The sequence below is a fragment of the Lates calcarifer genome, linkage group LG17 (assembly GCF_001640805.2).
Source record: "Lates calcarifer isolate ASB-BC8 linkage group LG17, TLL_Latcal_v3, whole genome shotgun sequence".
Classification (NCBI taxonomy): domain Eukaryota; kingdom Metazoa; phylum Chordata; class Actinopteri; family Centropomidae; genus Lates; species Lates calcarifer.
This window is the reverse complement of record NC_066849.1, coordinates 11,198,754-11,225,940: the sequence shown is the minus strand read 5'-3', so window position 1 is coordinate 11,225,940 and position 27,187 is coordinate 11,198,754. Positions and strand designations below refer to the sequence as shown.

General features: G+C 43.6%; 1 protein-coding gene across 1 annotated transcript in view; it reads right to left on the bottom strand.

Annotated features, from left to right (window-relative positions):
• The window catches only part of trabd2b (TraB domain containing 2B), a 66,751-nt gene extending 40,354 nt beyond the window's left edge, over positions 1-26,397 (bottom strand). The window contains exons 1-2 of the mRNA XM_018667463.2: positions 25,854-26,397; positions 22,548-23,117 (exon numbers count right to left, since the gene is read on the bottom strand). Of these exons, the coding sequence (XP_018522979.1) occupies positions 22,548-23,117; positions 25,854-25,967 (684 nt within the window). The 5' untranslated portion in view covers positions 25,968-26,397. The remainder of the gene's footprint in view (positions 1-22,547; positions 23,118-25,853) is intronic.
• Positions 26,398-27,187: the final 790 nt, after the last annotated feature.

Below are 27,187 nucleotides of genomic sequence, written 5' to 3'. Positions count from 1 at the left end.
TCTTTTATCTCTGTATTATCCTTATTATCAGGACTCTGGTGCTGTTATTGTGTGTTTGAAGTCTTTCAGTCTTTAAAACCTGAAGACGTTTTGGTGTCTGGCTCCCCGCAACTGAACTACTGAAAAGTTTGTTTTGCTCTACTAGGTGTAAGATGTGTTTATTAACACACACAATAAACCCTTTCTTGCTTGCTTGCTTGTGAGGCACATACATTCACATACACTTCCTAGATTCATCCAGCCTCACACCACCCAGAGCTCTCAGCTCTGCAGCCTCCCGGGGAAAGTGCTTGGTATGAAGAAATCCAATATGATTAAGACTATGATTGCTGCCTCTAATAGTTTTAGCACCCATAGCCTCTATTAAGGAAAACATTGGGTTTGGACCACAGCTCAGCACAGGCTTCTGACAGAGGGGATCAGCCTGTGGGAAAGACCCATAAGTCAATGTTTGAGAGAGAGTGTGTGTGTGTGTGTGTGTGTGTGTGTGGGGGGGGTAGGTGTGAGTTGTACATGTGTGCATCTGTCTGTGTATGTCTGTGCTTTTTTCTATGTCCTGTATGTGTGTGAGAAACTGTGTGTGTGTGTGTGTGTGTGTTTGCGCGCCCACAGCGGCTCAAGGGCAGACTTGGTCAGCCATGTTGAGCGTTTGTGGTCACCCCAACCAACAGATCACAGGATTGTGGCTTTAAATGTGCCGCAAATCATCAAACGGGCCACACCGATGGAGGAGGAATGCTGTAGCAGACGGGAGGAGTAGCCTACTGGATAAACAAGATTAGAGCTCCTGCAGTTTGTCTTCACTGGAAGGCAAAGAATAAAACCTCAGAAAAATAATGAGTAGCAGAGATCAGTTCAGCTTTCAGTGTTAAATAATATGTGCATGAATTTCTGTACAGCTAGACTATTTAAAATACCATCCAGTATATTCCTGAGGTTTGTTTTCTTAAAACTCTCTTCATTCATATGAAAACTTAAATACTTTCTCATATTTTTTCACTGTAGAAACAATTTCAGAAGGTAAATAATGCTGCTAACTAATGTAGTTCTTAAATATTTTAAACTTTTAAATGAGGTTTTAAACAGTAAAAACATTTTAAATGTATTTTAGGAATGTTTAACCTCAGACTGGTCACACCAGAGAGCGGAACAGCGAAACTGCTAACACGCTAGCTGGCCACACTTGCATTAGTCCCAGTAGCTCCCAGAGCTTCTTACTGTTTTCTCTCTCTTTTTTTTTTTAAAGTTACTAAAGAAAGACAGCAAAGTTGCCAGGGCTAAAAAGCTTGCTAACAATCACCTAGGAAACTCATTAGCTTAGCTCAGCTACACACTTCATACAGTTTATTCAAAATATGTACATTTGTACCAATTACAGCTGTATAATAATTGCCAGCAAATTGAATTGAATTGAATGGTGCAACAAAGTAGGGTACTATCAAAATGACTTGTTCTTGGTCAGCGGCTCAAGGTTACAGGTCTAAGTTCACTATGAGTTGAACTTGACACAAAAAGTTCACACAGATTTACTAATGGAATGAATGCAAACTGCTGTGATATTTCACCATCTTAAATGTGTTAAATATGTGACCAGGGCTTAAGGCTTAATCTTTGAGACAAATCTTTGCTGTTAAACTGAGAATGCAGGATTGCAATTTACTCAGCATGTAGCCAGGTGAAGTTCCAAATCTGAGTTGGAAAACTAAAGCTTGTATTATGTCGCAGGAAAACACTGATTAAGAACTGAATGTGCAGTGTACACGTTCCTTTCTGGAGCCAATTTGATGGCACGCAGACACAGAGCAGTTGTCTGGATAGAAACGACTGAACACGCGGCGCTACAACACCCTATGAGGTCAGCGCCCATATGCGCATGCGCATACACACACTACTTCTTTGTGACCCAGGCCTAACCTTTGTGTTATCTTCCTCCTGATCACCGCAGGCCAACTGTCTGCCCAGCTCTGGAGCCACACAGACACACAAACAAACACAAACACATTCTCGCAGTCTCACATCCACACGTGCACAAAGACACATATACACACACACACACCCTACATTAATGGGCCAAGCCTCACCACAGAGGAAACAATTTCCTATCAAAGCAGCCGAGTTTCCAGAGCAGTTTATTTAGTTCTTTATTGTAAGAGATGATATGCCCTCTCTGTTCTGAGCTATAAAACAGACCAGTCTTTAACCAAGCTGCTGGTCTGAACCTGACCTTTGTGCACTAACATGGCCCCGAAAAGAAGAATTGCTTCACTATACCCCTGTCTATTTATATGTGTATTACTGGTGGCATTGTCAAAACATACAAGAGATTTTGATCCTTTCCAAGTTCTCAGTTTCCATCTCACCACACTCCCTGCTGGGCCAAAGCCTATCTTAATTAACACTGGGATTTTACTAGATCACTGTTGATGCTACGCATTGGCTTTGACAGTAATTAAGTGCTGAATTCAAGGCTGAGGCTCCAGTGTGTTTCTTAAAATGAGATTGTTCTGTGTCATACCCACACACACACACACACACACACACACAGACATGATGTTATCGACTTGAGGGTCACTGAAAACAATATCTGTCAAAGTCAATTGAGTGGAAATGGAGCCACATGAAGTGCCACAGTCTGTGTGTGTGTGTGTGTCTATGAGTGTTTATGTGTTCTCCTGCATGCATGAGCGTGTGCCAGTGACCCAATCGTCAAAGTGTGGTTACGGGTGAGTAGCCGTGGTTTCAATGGCTCCACACACACACACACACACACACACACACACACACTTACAAAGAGGGGCTTGCTGACAGATGCCTTACACAGTTCAGGGTTACAACAGAAGAATAGAAAAGAATGGTTGTACTCTGCAGCCTCCACAAATAAATACCCTGTCCACCACAGCCATTGTTGTTAAAATACCATGAAGGAAGTAACACACAATTAAACAAACAGTGGTATAAACATACATACACATACAAACACATGCGGGAACTAAAAGATGGGGGGAAAAAACCCACGGACACACACTTATGTTTGCAGTTACCTTTTGAACAACAGGAGCAAGCTCAAGAATGTTTACTCCGCCAAAACAAAACTCTCCCTGTTCCTCTTCTTTTTTCCTCTCCTCCTCGGGTCACCATCCCATTCTCTCCATCTCATTTCCTCTCCCTCCCTGACCCCCTGCTCTATTAGTCTCCATCCCAACCCCCACTCATATACAACCCCCCACCCCCCACCTGGTTCATTTCAGGCCAGGCTGGCAGTGGCCATGGCAACACTCCAAGAAGGTGGGTGAGTCAACAGAGAGCCACAGAGGCCCTTCTCTCAACCTCCGTCTCTCCGAGGGTGAGACTTTTACTGCAGTGGTCCCTGAATGACCGACTGACTGGTGGTGAGGAGGGGACAAAGAGGACTGGTGAGGAGAGAGGGGTAGTGGAAAAGGGAGGGTGAGTGCAGGGGACAGGCAAAAATGTAAACTGAAGGAAAAAGAAATTTAACTCTGAAATGTCATGATCTCAAAAGCAAACACTCATACAAATGTGAGTCACTCTAAGTCGAACGCCAGTTGCATTTGTCAGCTATAAAAGAAATCTGGAAATCCAAACTTTTATTATTGTGATGTTGGCTCATGTTACTCTGAGTTTTTAAAGCCATGTGAACCAACTAAAAAAGCTCCAGTGAAGCCAAATCATCTACACAGGTGCATTTGTGAAAAGAAAAAACTCCCTGGCAAATTCACTCAATAAATCAGAAGAAGTCAAGAAAGCACAGAACTTTGATAGTGGAGGCTGGGATTGCATGGTACGTCTCCCATGTTGTGAGGATTAGACAAATAAGGCGCCTTTTTTTTTTTTCAATGTCTTAGTGTCTCAGATCCGAGTCTGGGTCACTTGGTTATGTGGTCCTAGTTCTGATTCGTATCTGATCTCTGGCTTTGCTTCTGCTGCCAGAAGAGTCAGATCAGAGTTTTATGGGGGGATTTTTTTTTTTTTGTCTCACTGCTTTGTAGTCTGTGCACACCAATGAAAGGATCAGATCTAACTTAAAAATAAATAAATAAAAAATAAAAAATCTGAATTGAGCTTTGAGGCCTCTAATGTGAACATATCCTAAAACACTTATTTGTATCCAAACCTCAGTTGTTTTTTTTCCCCCAGCTTTAACTAAGTCACCAAATGTTCAACGTAGCAGTGTCAGATCTGGTTTTGGAAGGCACTGACAAATGACGTTGCCCTGCTGAGAGTAGTTTCAGCTCAGAAACTGTTTATATATGTTGTTCTGGAGGGTAGTTACGTGTTACATATTTTGTAGTCAAATTTTGAGGACTTGTTGGAAATGAGTTGTGTGTTTGGGGGACTGACAAACCCTGCAAATGGTAGATGAACACTGTGTAACATTTAACTGATTGCCCTTGGGATTTGCATACTTCAAGCCTTCTATTTCAAAAGGTGTTCGCGTTATTTTGTCCACTTCCCGGAGGTGTAAGTGAGCAGCAAGGTAGGAGGCAGGTGAGGACAGGATCGAAGGAGAAAAGGGGAGTAGAGAGTCGAGGAGGTTCAGAGCTTTGTTATCTGGCTCCAGTGCTGTGTTGAGGGTGTGATGGCTTGTATCAGTTAACACTCATGCAGTACAGTTCCCCCGGCCGTCGCCAAAATGGTGGACGAGGTGTCGGTGTGCGTGTGTAAATGTATATCATCATCTGCACTGTCAGTGTCAGGAGTCAGACTGTCTGTAGCAACGCAGACGCGCACACACATGCTGTCTCACATGAACACACACACATGCATAAATAGAGCAGAGTCCTGGGATGGGTGACACAGACACATGTTTATCATTGAGGGGATTGGTTGGATTCCTTTCATCTGAAAATGGCTGACTGTTCCCTCGCTCCCAGCCTGACCCCTCGGCTGCCTTTATCTCCATCTCGCTCTCTGCCATTTTCCCTCACTTTCTCTCTCTCTCTTTCCCTCTGGACAGCTTCTCTCAAGCACTTTCTTCGTCTCTCCTGTCTAACTCTGACCCCTTAGCCTCTATCTGACTTTACAACCGTTTTATTCTTCTTCATGTTTCTCTTTCACTACCCTCTAACCCATCTGCTTTTCATCTGAGCTCAGATAGATGAGCAGAGAAAGCTGGTGGTTATAGCCATGATAGAGTTAGGCAGGGTGGTGGTGGTGACAGCGGTGGTGGTGGTGGGGACACTTACCCCTCAGTTTTCCAATCAGACTCCTAAAGATTATTATTGCTGACTGAGTGATGCATCTGAACAGTGTGCGTCTGCACATTTAGCCCTAATTTCTAAGCATATTTATGTGGGGTGCATTCCTACATGCGTGTGTGTGAAGAAGTATGTGAGTTAATAAGCTTCACCAGCGATGTTTGCCTTCTCATAATAAATGCACAGATATTTGGCACGCTCTGACACCAACCCCCAATCCTCACACACACACACACACACACACATATATATACACACAGCAGTTCTCAGTGCGATGAGCTGTCAGTCCCTGTTAGGCTTGGCATTCTCGTTAGCACGCGGTTTGGATCCCCTTTCAGAGGAGCTGAACTCAGGACCTTTTCCCCCCTCAGCACTTCCAGAGAGCGACAGAAGCCAACGCAGAGAGGAAAAGCAGCGAACAAGAAGGAAGGGAGACAGACAGGAAGTGAGAGCCAAGGACCTCTTATGATATCGGAGAATTTCTTTTTAATCATTTGTTGAAATATTTCCCGCACTGCGTGAGATTTACAATTCACAGCGGGTGTTCCCAAACAGTTTCAAAGACCAGCTCCATCGCCATCTCGAATAATTGTGTCTTCGTTTAAACCACCGCGAGATCACCCTCGGGTATATCAAAGGCCAGCTGCAGGAGAAAGAAATCAAGCTTAGCAAAGCACATTTACCTTATGAATAATGTTACCTTAAGTTTCAATTACATTCCTTCCAAATGAGCCCCTGAAGAACCCGTGGCTGATTAAAAGGAATTTATTTGTGTTTCTCTGGGAGAGAAAAGTGGAACAGAGTTGCTTTTTACAAGAGCCAGATCAGCAGGTCCTCCTGGGTGGGCAGCGCTGCCCCTGAAAAGCCGAACCCAAAGCAGACATCCCTCAGAATGATTTCATCCACAATCACTGGTGCACTGAGCGCCAGTGACCGATCCAAGATAAGCAATTTCTTTCTTTTCTTTTTTTTTTTTTTACAGTGAGAAAATTGCTTCAGTGAAGGGGAACATCAACCATTTCAACACAGATGCCCAAAAATTTCTCTGAAACTTGGCGCCCCTCAAAAAAAAAAAAAAAAAAAAAAACTGTCTCCACAGTCCACACCATCCCAGGTTAGGCCAAGTGTAGATAGATGGAATTCCTGAAACATCATGCAGACTTAAACCAGACTTCACACTTTCTGATTTTTTTTGATGGGTTTTGACAAATAGTCAGTCAGTCCCAGGGGGAGTGTGTGGTCGGGGTGTGGGTGTATAGGTGAGGCGTGAGCAGGAGCAGCTTAAACAGCCCATTTGGTGCCACCCGGTTCAAGAGGTTCAGGGCCCATCGGGGGATTCAGCGATTCAGGGTTTGGTCTCTCCATTCGTGCCGCCGACCATTTTGGATTTGAGGGGAAGGAATGAGGAAGGAATGAACAGAAATGTTTTGCTTGAACATAGTTTTGGCTTTTTTCGGTTCAATTTAAGGCTACCTGTCTATGCAAAATTCCACACACAAATGAATTGATTAATGAACCTGATGCGGTGTGGTCCTGGCAAACATTTCAAGATAACTTATTGAATTTATTAAATCAAGCTTTGGGGATGGCTCCTATCAGTGCTGAGACTGACTGCTTTAGTAAATGCCAGATAATACTCCCTACCACACACATATGAAAGTAAATGCTTCAAAAATATTTAAATAGAAACAAGTCTTTAAAAGATAGCATATAGTATCATAAGTGAATTTAGCAGTCAACTAGACATCTTGTGCTGTCCAAGACTATATTTCAAAAAAGGCAGTAGACAGTTAAAAGAAGCTAAGGGAGTCATGCTTTTACTCTCCTTGCAAAATACAAAATCAAAAAGAAAGGGGGGCTTTTAATTTCTCTGTTTGTTTTCTTTCTCCTCTTTCACCACCTCCTGTTATACTTCTCTGTCTCTTTCCCCTCCTCATCATTCTCATCTTCCCTTCCCATGGTTTCCAGGGAGCCTTTCCAGCTTTTGTTTGAGTCCAGGGCCATTTTGTGTAAACAGCAGCCGGGTTGAGGTAAGATAGCGAAGTTTATGTGGTTTACATGACCTGACCAGTTTCTTACATCAGTACTCCTCCTCCGATAAACACGATAAAAATGGATTCTGGCTCTCTGTGGATTTTTCTCTCTTTCCCCTTTTTTTTCTCTTACATTTGGACTGATAAAGAGTGTAGAGCTATTCATTACATACGCTGAGTTTTATGACAGGCCAATGAAGTGATTTTCACAATCCTTTGTTGTTCAGTCAAAGAGTAAGTCCTCATTTATTAAAACCTTTTGGACATGCAAGTTTGCTGTCTTCAACAGCAGCAATAGACTATTTGGCACAACTCACTCCCTTGGCAATGCAGCAAAGAACGAATCCATTACATACAGTGGGTGACAGAACACACAGATTACGTATTGTACTATTTGTGGAGCGAACCCGCCATTTTTTATCATAGAAACACATTAGTCAAGGTCAAAGGTCATATCTTTATATAAAACGCCTGCTTCTTCCAGGGAGACTCAACACTCGTCTTTGGTTTTTGCCATCAGTTGCTAAAATCACTGATGTTTAAATCAGTGAACGTAATTTTCTGATAATTTCACTCCTTTAACCTACAAACATGTTTACAGCCTTATTTGGTTTCAGGCAAGTTTATCATGCTGAATGACTTTTTATCCTGCGACAGCTGTAGGAAAATGTAAATCAGTGCTCGCCTGAGTGAGGTCCAAGTCAAGACGAAGGCGAGCCGATGCCTTCCTTATGACCATTGCTACAATAGGGTGCAAATTTGTCAGCCTTGTTATTGATAGTATATTGGACATTTGTATTATACTTGTATTGGATAGCATCTCTCAGCAGCACATAAATCCCATCTGAGTGAGTGTATAATCAGTAGCCAGCTGGACATTCATCTATAGATACTAGAGCAATAAAGGCAATTACCCCTGCGATTTCCACATAATTGAGACTTCATTTGTGTCAGTCTCAGGCAAAATAACAAGACCTCAAGAAAAATACTGAGACACGACCAAGATAAATGAGTTTGGAGTCAGAGAAAAGACCACAGCTTTTAAAAAATGCGATCATTAACAGCAAGAAACCCAGATTGCACTTGAGTGCTGCAGCAGTGTAGGGCCCGTAGTGAGGGCAGCGGTGTTGCAGTAGTGGTCATCTGGGACCTCGTGTCCAAACATTGTCGTCACTCTCATCTTTTCTCCAAACCTCCCATCATTCAGCGGATCCCTTCATCCATCCCACCCCCATCCCACTAAATACCCCGGCTGTTAGCAGGCATTAAAAAGCCATTCACACTGCTCTCAAGTGCTTGGGTTGGCCGTCACCAGAGCTGACTACAGAGGCTTTGAGGGGGCCTGGCCTCTCTCGCTCTCTCTCTCTCTCCTTCCCCGTCTCTCTCTGTCTCTCGTTCTCTGTGTCTCTCATGCACTCTCCCCTTTTGCATTTTGGCAAGCTGATAAAATAGACTTGTGTTTCCATTCCAATACTCACTCGCTCTCCGTGAGCTTTTCACAAAGATCTAGCTTTTGGCTGTCAACAATGGCACGCACGCCTGCACCGTCTGTCTGTCAGGCTTCTGTCGGCTGCCTCGAGGCGTTGACACTATTACCTGAGAGAGTCAACAGCAGAAAAATCCATCAAAAACACAGGATTTGTTCATGCCGATCCGGAGCATGGTTTGGCTCACACTGTGCCCCGTCCATATTTTTCATATTATCTGATTCTATAAAGTTGCAGCGTGACATAGGATGCTGAGGGCCACATCCGTTAGAGACCAGTGGCAAGGAAACATCTCTGCCGGACACACCACATAACAATAAAGTCAAATTCCACAATGAAGACAGCCAGACGAAACCAGTGGGAAAGTTCCCTCTTAAATAGTCATTTGCAAACTCAATTTGAGACCGCACATGTTTTATTTAAAAATAAAAAGTTTAAATCATTTCTTCAGTTTATCATTTGATATCTTTCTAACAGAGATACTGTAGACCCGGGGTTTTCAAAGTCTGATACTACGGGCTCTCCCTCAGACTGTGCCCTTTATATTGTATTATATTATGTTGCCATCGAGTCAGTAAGTTGTGGGCTACAACTGAGCCTGTTTTTGTAGCCTTACATGTTGGCTAATTGGCACCATTTATCATATGCTGAATTAGGTATTAACAGTTCATGTTTGCAGTGCACTCATGGATATTCAGAAAATCACTGGATTATTTTGATACAAAAACCATGGTGATCTTCTGGAGATTAAGGAGACATCTTTATTCTATGATTTCTAAATGGATGTATTGACATTTATTTGTCATTGACACATGGAGATTATACCCTCCAAAAGAGTAAGTCACACTGAATCTAAAAAATGTGTATCATGTCTATGACCACAAGTTCTGACTTGAAGCAGTACAGATTTTTCCTCAAATTAACTGGGAAGTAGAATTACCGTTACGATACCATGCAAAAGACACAATTTTAGTAAGAGGCTTTAATATTTAAGAAAAACAATGCCTCTCTCTGTAATAGGGTATATATTTAATAAGGCTTATAAGTTGTAATGTAAGGCTTAATTAGTAGTTAATTGGTTATAAGCCATAACACAGACTTTGGGTAATAAATTTCTTATTAAGTCATTAGTAAATTCCTCATTTTCCAGTAATTCAATTTTGCAGTTTTAAATATTAATAAAGGTTATGAGTTTCTCTCTTTCCAATAATAAAAATAATGAGCTTTATATCTATGAAAAGCTTCATGGGAGAAGTCCTCCTGGTTCTCCTGGGGGGAACTAAACACCAGCCACAGAGATTTTTCAAAACCTGGCAATTATAATTTATAATTTATAAAGCATTGAAAAATCATTTATTAACATTTAATGTAGCTGTTAGCTGCAAACCCTTTATAAAACTTAAAGCTACCTATAAAATCTGATTCAAATATTTATGTCACATGTCAGAAAGTCTCACAAACATGCATTTGTCTGAACTAGACACCAGCTTGAAATGAATGACCCTTTTTAACAGTGAAAGAGCTGGTAATACAGGGGTTTAAGTATTTCATGGCAAAAATATGGTTGCCATCCACACTGGGTGGTTTATTATGGGATGCTGTTACTACCCGAAGGCAGGTGGTCTGGCACAGAGCTGACAGGGGCATCAGAAACCAATAACTGTCTGCTTACACACCAACTTTCTTCAGCCAAGTTAAACTCGTGTATCTGAAAGCTTGTACAGTATGGACATGAGATTTCTCCCTGGCTCTTATTCTTCCTGACACTCTCTGATTGTCTGTCTCCTTAGCTCAGCCTCAGGAATGTTCGCTTGTGCAGCATCTGTCTGTTCCCATGCAGGGCAAACATGAGCTGAGAATCATTCTGTATTTTACTTTGTGAGACAGTTTCTTTCTTTTCTTATTGAAAGGCTTGTTTGCTTTGCTTGTGGATTGCTGTTGTATCAGTGATAAATGATAACTTTTACTCTTTTCATGATGATTCTTTTTCTCTGAATAGCTTGAGAATCCTTGTAAGAATTATGAGACCCTTAACCCTTAAAAAACAGTATGACATCTTGGGAAATACACATATTTGTGACCAATTGCCATGAAACCATCAAACACCAGTAGTAACACATCCAGTAAGTCACTGCTCCCAGGCAAGAATAGTCCAATACATAGTCAGACTAGATATAATGTGTTAATTAGTGAGCCAGGGTAACTATCTCCCCTTGCTTCCACTCTCTGTGCTAAGCTAAGCTAAGTGGTTGCTAGCTGTATAAGAGATCCATCTCAAGAAAGTGAATAAGCACATTTCCCAATACGTTAAACCACTGCTTTAAAATTCTATTAATACCCACATGACATTAAAAAAAAGTATAGGTTGGTTTGTAGTGTGCATGAGCTACATACTTGCTGTGAGAAGTTTTAAAATTACTAGGCAGATCACACAATCAACATCTGTTCAGTGTGTGCAGTGGTGCCGTCGCTACAGTATAGCAGGGCTTTATGGAAGAAACCAAGATTTGTATCCTTGAGTGTCCTCAAACCACACTGAACCTCTGGAATATATGAGTCGAGCGCAAACATAATGTAATTTACTGAATGCAAATGAAGCATTGAAAATTTGTGTATTGATGAATGTGTCTGTATTCAATGTACATGTGTAACTGTGCATAAAGACCTGAGCTCTAGACATTCCCACCGTGCCCGCGACAACAAATTTGTCTGCGACAAAGTCAACTGCCCCACCTGTTCACCATTAATATAGGTTTTACTCCGTCAAACCGTTTCCCACACAGTCCCACATCTGTGATTCGCACAACACACACATTCACCTCAGCAGCCCCTCAGGCTGACAAGTTTCCCTGCTAATCTGTTTGCACAACTCTGGTGTGACCACAGGCCAATTACACATCGTCACATGACGCACACCCACAAGAGAGAATGAAGGGAGGAAAAAAAAGAGAGAGAAAAGAGCCACCCACAGAGAGCCCCTCTTTCTCAGCTTCTCAACCATCTCACCCATTTTTTCTCCCCCATTCTCTTTTACTCTCCTCCTGGCTCTCTCACCTATCCCATCCCCTCCATCTCCAGTTCTCCTGCTCCGTTTTGTGGCTGTAGTTACAGCTGCCCATCATTTAGGGCTCTCCCCAAACAACAGCACCCCTCAGAGACCACGGTCCCACTACGGCTCTCTAAGTAAATTTGATTTCTCATCTCATTTACGTTCCATAAACTCTGCCATATGTTTGATATTATATTTAAACTGTTCCAGTGGACGCCAAGAAGAGCGTATGCCTTGGGAAAGGTAGAAGAACTGTGTTGGAAAAACTGCGCTGGTGAATGACAGGTGAAATTGACCGTGATGTGAGCGAGTAGGAGGGGAAAAAAACACTCACATCAACCTATAGAGGACAGATGGAGAGAAACTTCACAGAAGCATCCTTTATTTTATGTTTTCATTGTTGTCTTTTTTATTTTGGCACAGAAGGAACTGTCGAGTGGAGAAAGTGAAAGGTTTCCTGTGTTATTGTTGCTTTTGCTCTCTCCAGTACCACCAAATTGAACAATTTTATTTTCCTTTCCTCTCTTTCCCGTTTTGCCTGAGTAGCACGGGGGGCGGGGGGCTATTCTGCTTCTCCTCGCCGTTCTCTGTTCTTGTCCCTGCTCCTCCAGTCCTCCTCCTCATAATCCCCTTTTTTCTTTCTTTTGTTTTTTTCTTTCGGTCCTTTCTCTCGTGGTAAGGATTGACCAGGTCATACGTCAACAGCAGGGCAGCCAATTTTATCATTATTTTGTCCCTTTTATGTGCCAAATGGATAGGAATTTTCACATAGGACTGTAGAAACAGACCAAAAGAACTCAGTGAAGTGTTGGGACATTACGTCAGTGTCCTTACCCTCACTGTCCTGATACAGTCAACTCATGTTATAGTGAAAAAAAGGTCAAAATAAAAATAATCTCCATCCATCCATGTACTCACTAAACCGTTTATCTTGTTAAAAGTGAATTTGCAAAAGCTAATTGACTCAGGCCTGTGTCATTACAAGGAATTCAAAAAGTCATGTACAGCAGCGGTGCGGGGGGAGGTTGTGGATGGGGTCATCCAGAGGGCAAGGAGAGGGCAACCGGCTCCTTCAGTCAATCCGGCTCAGGGAAAGTTCTGGGAACTCTAATTTGAAAGGTGAAACAGAGGCCTGAATGCACAAATGCCTGAAATCCCCTGAGCTGCTGAGGGCACACCGGGGTAAAGCATGTTTATTGACCACGGGCTGAAGGATTTTGATGAAGGCCTGTTGCCAGTCCAGGTGGTCAGCTGCTGGTCTGGGATCAGTTTTTAAATGAAGGGCTCTGCAGTTTGCCGTTTTAATCCAGACCAAGGTGGTATTGCATTTCGTCACCCTCTTAAAATAATTGCCTAAGTCATTTTTTCAGATTTTTCAGGAAACACAAAAAACTGAACCACTTGTTGATTATATGATATTTACTAACAATTTTAATCAAAACAGTTATAACAACAGATGCCTATTGACATACAAACCAGAAGGTCAGTCAAACATGGAACATGAGAGAATTAAATAACTTAGGCAAATTAAAACTAAAAAAGTCACACTCTTGACATAGGCAATTATACTAAAGGGGTAGAATGGCATGATCTGTTTAACTGAGGATGTAGGCAATTTTACCAGAGGTGGCCGGCATCATGAGGAGATGATTTAGGAAAAAAAAAATCATTTTTGTAAGAAAATGACTTAGGCAATTATTTTAAGAGAGTGACGATTTGCAAAGCAGCAGAATGCATGTGAATGCATGACCATATTGTGCATCTACAGCTAAATGTCTGTGTTTGATAGAGACAGACATCATGCATACAGGCACAAAGTGTTATGTTACTGTTATGTGTCACAGGGAGGAACTAGGCAGGAGTTCAGAGTAGAGTGACTAAGAGCAGGTCTGTAATGGGAGGATGAAAGTTTGCACAGACTGTAACATTTTTCATATTGGTGACTCAGCTCAGTTTGACCTGTGAAGTTCTGTGTTTATGCTCACTACAGTGCCTGTCTCCTACTTCCCTGTCTCTCTACCTGCTGTCTTGCCTCGCTTTCCTGGCTGCCCCGCCTGTCTGTCCCATTTACCCAACGATCACTTCACTCACAACCCCACTTCTTGCCTGCCTGTCTCTGTGCTGGTTTGTCTATTTTAACCCAGAGGTACTCTTAGATTGAGAGGTGTGTAAAAGAGCATCGCTGTAACCGATTGCGCAGAGGGCGATTAGGACAAATGGCAGGATTTATGCTCTCCCTTATAAAGTTTACAAGTAGAGCCTTGTTTCGAGAGCTCCAGCTGGCAGTCGGGGATTTGGGGACTGAGTCTGTGGCAGCAAATAAGGTGGTTTACGAGGCCAAACAAGAGTATCAGTTGCTTCCTAATAGAGATGAAGTGCATGTGTCTGAGCCTCACTTAAAGAACAACCAGTGAAGCTACTCAACACTGTTTTTCAACAGCCAAATATTTTCAGATAGGTTTATATAAAATCTGAATTTAGGCTGAGTTGAAACTTTTTTTTTTAAACAATGCTGCAATTACTGATTTTAGGAGTACATTACTGCAGACCATGGCTTCAAAAAAAAAAAAAAAATGTCACTGTGTATTGCTGCTACAAATATCCACTTCTCAGCTCTCCCATTTGACAAGTGCCCAGTTACGCTGAACCCATCTTGACTCTCACAAGTAGTGAAACTACTCAGTGGCAGATTGTTTAATCATGAAAAACCTCTCTTCTAAATCATTCCTTTCTATAAGAGACCAGTTGTAGAATAAAAGTATTATTATCCAGGACAGATCCAAGTATGAATGTGTGACCCACAGTATTGTCGAAAAAGTGATGTATATGTTCACCACAAGTCTGATTGGAAAAATAAACATAAAAGCTATGCTTAGAACATTATTATTTGACTTGCAGGACAATGCAAATAAATGGTGTGTGAGTGGAAATGAGCATGGACGTGCACATGTTTTTGGGAAAAGGGGGTACAGAAAGGTGAGAGGTGCAGGGGCAGGGTGTAAGCAGAGCTGAAGTGGTCCACTGGGTTGTGTATAATGGGGACAGGGCAGAGGGGGCACAGAAGACGCATGGGTCATATTAAAACCGGGTTCAGTGAGAGGGCTCCACTAATTCTTCCTAATCCCCGACAAGCCTAGTTCAGCTCACACACGCACACACACACACACACACACACACACACATGCACGCAGTTGTTCTCCACTGGCACCTATTTATGACTGTTGGCCAGGGGTGTGTGAGAGGTGTGGTACTATGTGTGGCTGATGTCACAGGCAGGCCTGGACGTTGAGTTCATCTCGGACCACCAAGCGTCCGACATGGAAAGTTGCATGCCATAGCGTACTGGCAATCTTTTTTCCATGTTCACCCACACGGAGTGATATAGATACACCACGCTGTCTGTTTACTTGTCAGGCACTGCTGTCTCATAGCCCATGTTTATTAGCACTAATACAAGGTATTATTTAAGGCTGTTGTGCATTTAGATTGGGCTCCTCCGTGACTTTAATAATAGATGGTGCAGACAGAAATCAGTGCACATTGCATTCTACCACTTTGTCCCATTTAGCTCCAATTGTCTGTGTCTGTTTATGGGTAAAATTCTTGCTGCAGCTCTCCTGTGGTTGAGCAACTTGTGATCACACACTTATAAACCGCTTAAGCAGTGAATGTTTGGAAGCAGACTAAAGCTGCCAGTGTGTTTCATCGCAACTGCTTGTTGGATCATTGAATAGCTTCAGAAACCCCCACACCTTCCTGAGACCGACAATCCAACATTCAAACTCACTTCACACACTGCCTGGTGAGTTGTGCAGAGTTTGGAGAGGAGCCAGGGTTTGAACCTCTCTTTCTTTAAACAACTATTTCTTTCACTTTTCAGATTAACAACTGAGTGCAACGCCACCAATGTCTTCCAGGAGAGGCTGGAGAGTCTGAAACTGTACACCATTATCCCCATATTTAAATGATATCATGTCTCCCCTCTCCTTGTGAAGACTTGGCCAAGTTTGGCTCTTTAGAACAATTATATACACATTTGTTTTTCCATGAGGTCAGATGACACACTGCACGAACTACTCCTTTTCAAACACAGTCCCACGCTATGAATTCAGACAAAGGAAACAGGTGACAAAGGAAACAGTGTGACATTGTTCAAGAGCCACAACATCTGCAGTAGCAGTAGGTCAGGGTAGTCGGGTGGATCAACAAGACTTTGACAAGGTAGTCTCCTGCTCACCTCCTGTTACCTACCAAAAGTCAGTGTTGATGTCTTTTAAGCATGACCGCAATCATTTCCCAACGTTAACCACAACGTTTTTGTGTTTAAATCTAACCAAACCTTGACTATAGCAGTAATGCATCAAAATCAGCTTTTATTTTTACAGCTATGACAAATGCATCGGATCAGAAAACACTTATATGTGTCTTTCTGATGGGAAGTTACATAAATCGGATTTTGCCATTTAATCTGGATGACTTCGATAGATAACAGTTAATGGTTAGAAGCTGCCCACTTGATACAGTAACCACCAATAAAAGTGCTTTTTGTGTACTCACAAACTATAAACTGTTGTTCTGCATTCAAGCCCCATCTCAAAGCCAAAATTGGATTAAATATATTGGGGAAGAATGTGGCTATGAGCGATAACATCTAGAGAAAAGCACAAACCTCGGCAGCACTCACAGATTACATTGCAGATACGTACAGTGATCCAGTGGTTTCCGCAGAGGCTAACCTGGCTAAACAAAGGTTATAGAACGACGACATCCCAAAAGACAACCACATTCCAGAGGGGCCAAGCAGGTCTCTGAGGAAATCAGTCAGTCACATTCCTGTCTGTGATCAATCAGCCTCTGGCCCAGACAACTTGAGATTAACCTCAGCCTTCCTGGAAACTACCTGCCCTTCCCTCAGAAAACAACCTCCAGCCCCATGCAATTTACTGCAGTTTCCCTTGTTGTGATGAGCAAATATGTAATATAGAAATGTAACGTGTGTGCGTGTGTGTCTTTGGGACTACCTGTCTGCAGGAAAACATGCTCAAACGCCGTTAGATTTACTGCAATTTCCACTGCTAGGATGACAAAATAATTATACAGAAACAGCAGTGTAAGTGTGTGTGTGTGTGTGTGTAGGCGTGTGCTTAGCAGCTTTGGCCCTCAACAGAAGAAGAGTGCAGAGTGAAGATAGATCCAGTGTGACGTGAGGCCGTTACAATTTAAGCAGAAAGGAACGCTCATTTTCTCCACCAAAGGGAGAACGTGGGCGAACGAAGGAGGGAATGGATTTGGCACACCGAATGCTCAAGTATGGAAGAGCGCTCCGACCTGCCACGCTTTACTCGCTGCCTCAGCGGCACTCAGCTTAGCGACAATGTGGTGGAGTCATTACCTCCAGTCTCTCAGGTACTCAAAGAGCGAGGGGGGACGTGACCTCTGTTGGATTCACTGAGTGGAGACAATGCAGTGAGTTCATAGAGCAGCACAGAGGAGCGAGTGAATAGATCACTTTTGACTGATGAAGTTTTTCAACAAAAGTACAAGCTCTGCAGAATAAACAGAAAAAAATTCAACCCTAGAAAATAAAAAAAATTCAATAAAAATTCCCACCATCCCGGCATGATTTATTAGTCGGTGAAGTCGCTGCTTTCAACTTTGGATAAATGACTAAGTGGAAGTAAGTAGAGAAAGTGGAGTTGACTGGAGTTTTTCCAGTTAAGAAAACGCTAAAATTGTAGCACTTATTTTAAACGGAACATTTCATGTAGCCACATTGTACTAGTCTCCCATCAACTTTTGTCTGCCGCCTGCTATCAAACTCAATCATAGCTTTAACAGTTTTTTTCCCTGACCTCTCACATGTGAATGATATTTGAATCGAGTAAAAGAAACCGTGATTTATGCAGTTGTCAAGTGCACAGTGCCCCTTGTTTTCTCAGCATCCATATCTAGCCTTTGTGCCTCCCTCCATCCCGCCGTCAGCCTGCAGTGTTCTGGCCAGCACATAATTGTCTAAGTGCTTCTGGATGGCAGCAGGCTATTTGGTCATTAAGGGGCCTATTAAGTCATTAGTGCAACAGTGGGACTGCCGTCTGCCTGCCGACGGGACCAGATGATCAACCTGATATGTGTAGCCTCGCAGTTTTCCACATATTTGTGCAGGTAATTATAGCTTAGATGCGAAACACCCTCAGATGTCATGCTTAAAGAGGGGAGACACGTCGCCAGCACACTTTAAAGGTAATCTCCTCCTCCCCTTCTCCTCCTCCTTCCTCCACCTCTTTTTCCACTCATAACGTGTGTGTGTGTGTGTGTGTGTGTTGCTGTGTATGTGTGCAGATGAGCAATGGGTTAGCAATGAGACAACCAGAGCCCCGGGATGTGTCAGGGAGAAAGATAGGGAGCGAGAGGAGAACGAGAAGGAATGAGGAGGTCAGAGAACAGAGGAACGAAGCACAGACACCAAATCGCTTTTTCCATCAGTCAGACGCTGCGGCCAACACATCCATTCAAACCCAAACTTACACACCCGTCACGGAATGTAAATATTTGGATATGGGTAAGGTTGGATGTTACTTAATTCCTCCCTTTAAAGATGTCCTGTTTAGGTGAACACGGGCCAAGGAACACAAAGCGAAGCATGATTTGATACGACGCATGAGAATCTTATTTTGATTTCATTTCTGCTGTTTCTCTTAGCAACCCTTGCCCAGCCTTTGGAGACGTTCACTACCCTGGGCCCACACTATTACATTCACTGCTTACCATAAATGCTCATCAAATAACTTCCATGCGCAGCCAGAAATCTTTGGATCTGTACGGAGAAAAACATTCCTCCTGGATATGTGCTGTATTTTACTTTTACTGTTGTAAAATCATTTTCAAATCACTGATTTGTATTCTAGGGCCATATACTGCACTTTATGAGGTTCAACCTGAATTGGAGAACCAAACACAAACACAAATTAAACTGAATATCTTAAAAAGTCACACTGACTTATGGGGAGTTTCACTTTATGACCACAGTGTGTAAACTTAATCGTTGGTATGCTAACAGCATATATCTTCATTGGATGTTTTCATAGATACAATATATCGGAAAAAACCATCAAGAAATACATTGTTATGATACTTTATCTACATCTCTAGGCCTGAATGTTTCCCACTGTGACCACAGCTCGTGTGAGGCTGCAGCGTCAGCGCGACAGTAATCCTCAGCTTGACATCTTAGCAGAAAGATGGCACAGGAGCTGCGCTGATTGAAATAGACATATCAGACTGTCAGTGAAGCTGTAAACAGGGCTCCTCCTCTCCAGGAGGACACCCTCCTGCTGAGAGGAAACCGGATTCTGTCACCTAGCACCTTCCCATCCCTTAAAAGCCCTCACCCAGTCCCCTCTCCAGCTCTGAGGTGACAACACTGAGGTGTACCGACAGTCAGCCATTTCTCTCACTCTCCCTCCCTCTCTCTCTCTCTCTCTCTCTCTCTCTCTCACACACACACACACAAACACAGTCACACACAAAATAGCCCAAGCTGATGGAAACTCAGCCTGGTCAGAGGTTGAGCCAGGTACTCTATCAGATTGGGTGCTGCCTGCCTGCTCAGCAGTGCCCAGAATGACCCCAAGCAGACCGCCAGTCTCCTTACCGCTCCGCTGCTCCGCGGCTCCGCTACCACCTCCCACCGCGACCCTTGACCCCTGCCCGGGAGACAGGCGCCACCGATATGATGTAATTTCTCCCCGACATGGGCCAGTGGCCTCAGCTGCAATGCGACCCAGGGAAAATAAATATGGGTGTTTATTTGCTGAGAGTGAGAGAGGCCCACAGGCTGGAGCCACCCTCAACTTTCCCAAAAGTAGCTTTGCACTAGAGCCATTTTTGTTCCACATCTTCACTCCAACAATATGCTGTATATTGTAGGAGTGAAGTGGAAATAAGCTGTTGTGGTTTGGTGCTGTGCATCACTGGTACACTGTACCACTGTGACGCTGAGATTGCTGAGATCATTGCACATGACTCTGCTGTTTCAGTTTCAGCAGATCTCAGCAAAATCTTCGGAGTCATTATTTAAATAGGCAACAGATACATTTACTTGGTAAGTCATGCTGGTAATTTAGCAATCCGCACTTTAGGGAAAAGGAAGTATAATGGATGACACTGACTTCTTGAACTTGGGAACACAGCTTGCACCCTCCTAGCTTTCCCACTTGATGCATTCACAAAGGCTTTGTTACTAGTCGGCCCGCCCAGCTGTCAGCCTACATTGGCCTCCTCGGAACTGGAGAAGAACCATGCATCATGACCAGCCTTTGTTTCCACAGCCTCTAAGCCCCCTCTCGCGGAGACATCCACACCTCTCTGTGATCCAAAGAGACGATAGAGAGGTCTCAGACAGACAGAGAGCTCTCACTAGACCGCAACTGTCTGAAAGAGGGCTCTGGCACACTTAACGTGTCCCCCCACATCACCACTACAAACAGAAAGTCACTGTACTACAAACAGCAACTCCACCTTCTCTTACACCACAGTGGATGATTTATTTGCTGTACTGCTTTTTGTCTCAAAAACAACATCTTCTGAGGTCAGAAGCTCCCCCTCAACAGCTCAACCTGCAGAGCTAGACAAACCAGTGCCTTCGAGACCACCCGTCTCCTCCTGGTCCTATTTCTACTGCCAGGTGCCTGTGACAAATCCACAGTGTGATAGGGGATGAATCACCAGCGTTCACCTTTATACGAGCAAAGTTACAGGATCCTGTAAGCAGCTACTTTTTATTGGGAACAAATAATACGTGGGGTCAGCAGAGTTTGAACTCTTTTCCAACTCAGATCTCCCTTGAAGAATTGCTCATGTTTCAGATTAGCGTTAGCGGTGAGACAACGCACATCAGTTTCCCCGCATTTTCAACCCCATACTGCTGCTGCCTTTACACTTTTTTCCCCCCCGTTCCCCAGTCAGTCCTCTATCTCTGCCTTTCTTTCTCCAGCGTCTCACTTCTCTTTCTTCTGATTCCCACCCACGCATTTTCTCTTTGACTCTTTTGTCTATCCATCCCTCTCTGACCTCATCGCTGTTACAGTCAAGCGTAGAGGGATCCAATCAACCATAGTGTTCAGATTAAATCACAAATTATTATAATTGAGAATAATGGTTTCCATGTCAGTTTCAGTTCAGCTCTGAATTGTTCTCATACATATCTGGAAACGATGGGGGTTGGAAGCTCAGAAGTCCGGCGGTGCTTGTGCTGTGCTGGGGTGAAATTCAAGTTATCCGTGATCCGATTTTGACTGAATTTCCATGGTAATAAAACTCTTATCTGAATTTGAGCACCTGTCTTGTAAAAGTTTTACTATCAACTGTAAATTCAGTGCATTCTGCCTGTGCTTTTCACTGAGGAACAATACATTATAAGGACTGAAGTCAGAACAGAAGTTCTCCGGGAACATAAGCACTGTTTTCTAAAGACACTACACTGCCAAACTCTGTTACAGGCTAATTTAAAACAGTGTTGTTTTTAGGGGCAGTGCCTGCCAGCATTAGGTCAGTTAGGCTGATGCTACTTCAAAGTAAAGAAAAAACAAGACACATGAATCCACTAATAATAAGAAAACCACTTGTCCTCTTCATTACTGAGAAGCAACAGTGTGTCTTGCTGAGCTTAGAGCTTATTTCTAGGGGCAGTAAAGCTCTCAGGCATGCGCGGGGCCATGCAGTACGACTTTGACAGCGTAGTTAGGAGGTGTCGATGAAAGAGGAGAGGCTAGGAGCCCAGTGCCTCTCAAATTAGCCCCCCGAGCACTCCGACCCTGTCACATGGAGGCATACGCCCTCACAGATTCTGTTTGTGCCGCACCGCCGATGTGCATGTATGGAGCTTTGCTCTCAGCGTGGCTTCGTGTGTGGCGTGTTGTGCATGCAAAGCACATGTGTTGGGTTATGAATACACACATACACATACTGAGATGTTTTTCCTCCTTAATGTGGATCAAAGGTTGTATTAGAGCAGAGCATCCTCCTCTTGCTCATCACATATTTTTCTGGGACCTCCCACAGTTTGAAAAATGGTCTCCAGCCTCCGACTTAGGTGATCTCCAACTGACTAATTCTTTAAATAGACGCATGCTCCCATCATTTTTTTTTTATCATCACACACGAAATGGAAGATGGATATGTTCCCCATGTTTTGCTCATCAAGTAATTAGGTTATTTCGTTCATCTGTCGGTCTCTGATTACAGTGAGAGCCCCACCGCGTTTACCACAGGCAGCCAGACAGACAGTCTGCATTAATGAAAGAGAGAGCTCCACACTCTTCTCACCTTCTCTTATCTGTCCTGCATGTACATTACTCAGCCTGACACTCTCTTTGCAGATTCAGCTGTTGAGTGTGTTTGTTTAGTGAGGTGGAGGGACATCCATAACCGTAAAGCTGTCTCCACCAGGCGTGTTTTAATCACCTTTTTTTTCTCCTCATATTGTCTTCTCCCACATTCTCTGGCTGTTTCTTTCAGAGACGGTGCAACACCCAAAATCTGTGCACACGCACTCAGCTTTTACAGCAGATTGTAGAGTCTAACTTGCTTGTCTTCAGAGCTACTTTACTACAAAAAGAAGGATAGAGGATACACAGTGTTAGGACCTTCTCATGCCCCCTCTAAGCCTGGGTCCTTGCAGTTTCCTCCAGCTATTCCAGCTGTGTACACAAAGGTAATCAGATGCAAAAATGAGGAAATACACATGTTCCTTCTTCCGTCTTACCTGAGAGAAGTTGAGCCCATTGAGGGGGTGACACTGCTCCTCCACCCGCTCCACTGCCCCCGTCGTCTTTCCCATCCTCTCTGCCTCTTGAGCCAAGAACAGGTCCAGCACCGGCGTCCCCCTGGACCGGACATCCCACTCCGTCAGCGAGTTGACCATCAGCATCACCCAGACGGGCCTCTTCCTCTCCCAGTTCCCCGCGATAGCGTTGAACAGGTAGTCGGCGTACAGGCCGCGGCCACGCTGGTCGGCCGTCATCCAGTAAGGCATCATGTGTTTGACATAGTCCAGGTGGCGTTTAAGGCGGCGGTACAAGTCCCGAGGCAGCAGCGTCTGCAGGTTCTCCCCGTGGGGAAGCAGCTGGCAGCTGGTCAGCTTGGAGATGGTCAGGGGATCGGTCAGGTCCAGCTCAAAGAAAATGTTGTGGCTGTTGTGGAAAGCCTGCTTGGAGCTGTCGGGAATGAAGTCCCAGACTCGCGTGTAGGGGACGTGGATGGTACCAAATAAGTAAGAGGGCGGGTGGGGGGGTGCTCGCTTTACTCTCCACAGGAAGGAGTTCATGTCACTTTGCTGCGGAAGAGTCAGAGGATGAAGAAAGGGAAAGAAAATAAAAGATGAAGGTAAAGATCTTGAGAGCAAAAGGAAACAAAAATACCAGAACCATCATGTTGGAGCAGTTCGACTCGCCTTAAAACCAAAGCTGACACATTTTCCCTCTATTGTGGTTTACCCGCTCATAGACTCGGGTCGACAAGTTAAAGATTGAAATACCATTTTGAGATGACGGCGGCTCGGGGCTGTGCTGCGAGGGCCCTGATGCTGCGGTGCAGGCTGGGAGTTTATAGAGGGGGGCCTTCTGGGCTGTAAACAGACCACCATGTATTGTTGAGGTGCATACCTCGGTTGCCAAAGCCTCTTTTCGGCCTGGGAAGCATTTTTGAAGGCTGCAGTGCAAATATACTGCACTGGAGCTCATAAAAGCCGAAAGCTGAAAGAAACCTGCTCTCTGCTTTGACCCTGCGGTGATACTTTTGTTTGTGATTTTTTTTTTTTTACCCCAGGCAGGGAAATGTGTGGTGCTGACAGCCTTAAGTACAGCACTGTTTTCGTCGTTTATGGCTTATATTACAGGAAGTGTTTGTCCATGGTGGTTATCTTTACACAAAGCAACTGCAGGATGGAAATTAAATAATCACAGCCACTTTAAATGAGCATAAGGCCCTATTGCATTTAAAATATGTTTCTTGTTAAGTGCTCTGAAAATGTGCTGTGCATGTGCTATGACTTTGATGTTGGCATTATTCAAATATAAGGAAAAAAAAAAAGAATTAGCTTTTATAAACAATATCAAACTTCTGGCTTCTGAGACACAGTGTAATCAGGCATTTGAGGGATGAAACCCATTACTGTAAAATAAAGTTATTCTTAGAAAATGTTTACTTCTAAAATTTAATCAAGATTTCCCTCAGCAGCATGTGTTCCAATTATATCGCACGCTGCCAACGCTGCCTTTTGTCATATAAAACGTTTTCAAATAGCTGCCAAAAGCCCGTGAAGTCGAACTTGTGGGGATGTTCTGTTATCATCGCAATTAACTGCAGTGAACTTACAGTCATTTCTGGCACAATCTCCCCCTAGACAAAATAAATCGAAAGTGCTAGATTTGATTTCAGCCCCCCCCCGCAGATACACTGCAATGTTTACACAGAGTTTGTTTCTGAGTTTCTTAATTCAATTTTCACATTGGCCGGGTCCTGCCGACGCTGCGGGGTAACGGGAAAGGTTTGGACGGCATCGGATGCATTAGTTCTCCATCATATTTTTTGAGACACGGAAATTTATAGGTTTTCTCTCATCCGTGCGCATGCGTTTGGTCATTCTCCAACCAGCAAACGCTCGTTCGGGCCTTAAGACTGAGTCCTCCTGAGAAAAGAAGAAGAGAGACCCCCACCCACCACCACCACCTTTCCTCGCTGAAGCTGCGTGGTCTTCTCTGGAGAGCCTCGACGCGCAGGGCTCCGTTTTTTTTTTTATAGGGAAAATTACTCTTAACAGAAAACAGAGACCACTGTACTGACGCATTACAAATCACATGAGGCGAAGGAGCACGAAGCCCTCTGTGATCTCTGACAACAGATCCGTTATCCACACATAGGATATCACGCACTAATGAAACCACAGCCTGTGATCTCCAGACGGCTCCTTAATGACAACCTCGATAACACGCAGAACCGCCAAGTGTCATTTTTTAAAAACGCTGTTGTAGAGGTCATGTATTTCATTGTGTTGTGATTTTTTTTCTCCTCTCAGAAGAGAAGAGTGTTGGATGTGATGTCTGCAGTCATGATTTTGATTAACCCCACCTCCCCCCCCCCTTCCATCATGTGCATTCATAGTGCTATGCAGACTGACGGGCAGGCATGTTATAACTGAGCTGTTTGAGTGTGCATATGGCTGGTTGCTATGCGCCGCAGCCGCCGCCGCCGCCGCTGCAGCAATTTCCTCACGATTGCGAGAGTTCGAACCCGCATCCGTCATTTTTACCAATACGAGCCGATCAAGTGGTTTTCATGGGCCGTGCGTCGCGCTGTAACACCGATCGCTTCTGAAAGGTCAGAAGCTTTTCCAAATGAAGTTAAGTCACCCGTGGGTGTTCCCCACTTGTGTTTGTCACTTAAACGGCCATAAAGTTGGCGCTCATCGGTAACGATGTCTCTTGGCGAACGTTCTTTATTTCTAAGGTCTCTTCATACTATAGCCACCGATTTTCTGAGGGAGCTCATACATATGTTAAAAGATAGTTGGCAGTGTTAATTAGTTATTATTAATACAGAACATATATTATTATTATTATTATTATTATTATTATTATTATACATTCTAGGCAGTAATTAGGCTTTACTTTGGCAATATTCATTCACAAATTAATTCCTTCATCCTTTCACTTCATTACACTTCAGTTTATCATCTAATAATAAAAAGCATTTAAATGTTTAAAAGGTCGTAACCTTTGACCTTTGCAATATATAAAGTTTTAGGGAACTTTTATGAACAGGTTATATGACTACATGATAGTACCCTCCTCCATCCCGTTGTGGTGTCCTGTAAAAATAATAACTAGCTACTGAAGATGTTTCATTTAATTATTTCTGTAACCAGAGGTTATTAACGTGTCGCTGTCACTGTCTCACTTCTGCAGGCTGAGTATCAAACTGTCATTTGGGGTCATATAATGCCGTTTTGCGGTCGACTCTGCGTATATATGTCAGGTAGGATTATGTCCTTGACTTGATAAAGACGACTCACCGACTTTGGTGCGTCGCACTGCCTCGGTCTGTCCCGTCGCTCTGCGCCCCAGGGTGCCACGGCGTGCAGGAGAGCGCTCAGGAAGACCCAGCTGAATCCCGGCAGACAGACCATCGTGTCGAGGTGACACTTTTTGGACACTTGTGACAGTCTGCTCCCAGAAGAGTTTTTCCCTCCTCTCCTTTATGCTCTCCTCTCGCTGGCCCTTTTTCCTTCTCCGTCTCCTCCGAAATTTAAAAAAAAAAACAAAAAAAAAACGTTACCGGTGGCCTCTTGGCTCACATGTGCCGCTCGGCTGGAGGACCATTCCGCCCCTTCGCCATTCCCGACGCTCTCACTCACTCTCTCTCTCTCCCAACTTCTTGATTTCTGAAACTTTTTCCCGTCTCCCTGTTTTTCAGCTCGGTGCGGTCCTCTGCAGCAGGAGCTGAAAAAACTCTTTGGATTGTTTCCGCGGTGCGCTCCGCAAGTTTGGAGCGTCTTGACTGGGAGAGAGGGAGGTGGGACGATTTGAGTAACCCCACTACCCCACCCCAAATACGCTCAACATACACACTCAACACACACACATCCACCCCTGCTTCTTTTAAGAGGAGGGAGCGCAGGTTCAGAGAGGGATTGACAGGTTTGCGTGAGTAAAGCCCCTCAAGACAGAACCAAAAGGAGCTGCAGAGTGGTGACTGAATGTTCTTAAAATGTTCTTAAAACGTCTTGCAGTGTGAGTTTGGACGTTTCCTCAGACTGCGTGGTTGTTCTTCTATCCTATGGTATCAGCATGAGGCCAAAAGTATGTCTTATAGTATGCTAGAATGTCTTTCGTGCTCAATAGGGATTGCATATGGTTGCTTAATATTTTTGATCTCCCCTGGTATCACATTTTTAATTAGTTTTTAATAAAAAAAAAAAAATCAATAAGCAATTAATTTATACTGCAGCTGATGAACTATTTTTTATTATTTTATGTATTAGATTTCTGTTACTGTAGGGATCTCTGTGGTATTATATCTCAACCTCTAGAGGCTTCAAGATGTCATAGCTCATCGTCCACTTACTAGCTTTCTCTGATGCTTTTACTTGCATTGCATGGTCTTCTTGTGCAGATGTCCAGTCTAACTGTTCATTGTTCTCTGTGCCAATGGCAGTGTGCATAATAGTTCAAAATCGTGGAGTCGCGTAGGATTTCTGTGCTCTTAATTTAGAGAAAAGCCGTCACCAGTAATGCAGAGCCTGGAGGGCAGGTGGCCCGCACAGCACTGGCAGGTCAGAGTTTTGTTTGGTTTGCTTTTCAGCAGAGTCATTCCAAAGACGTAAATGAGCAATTTTTCAAATGTTGT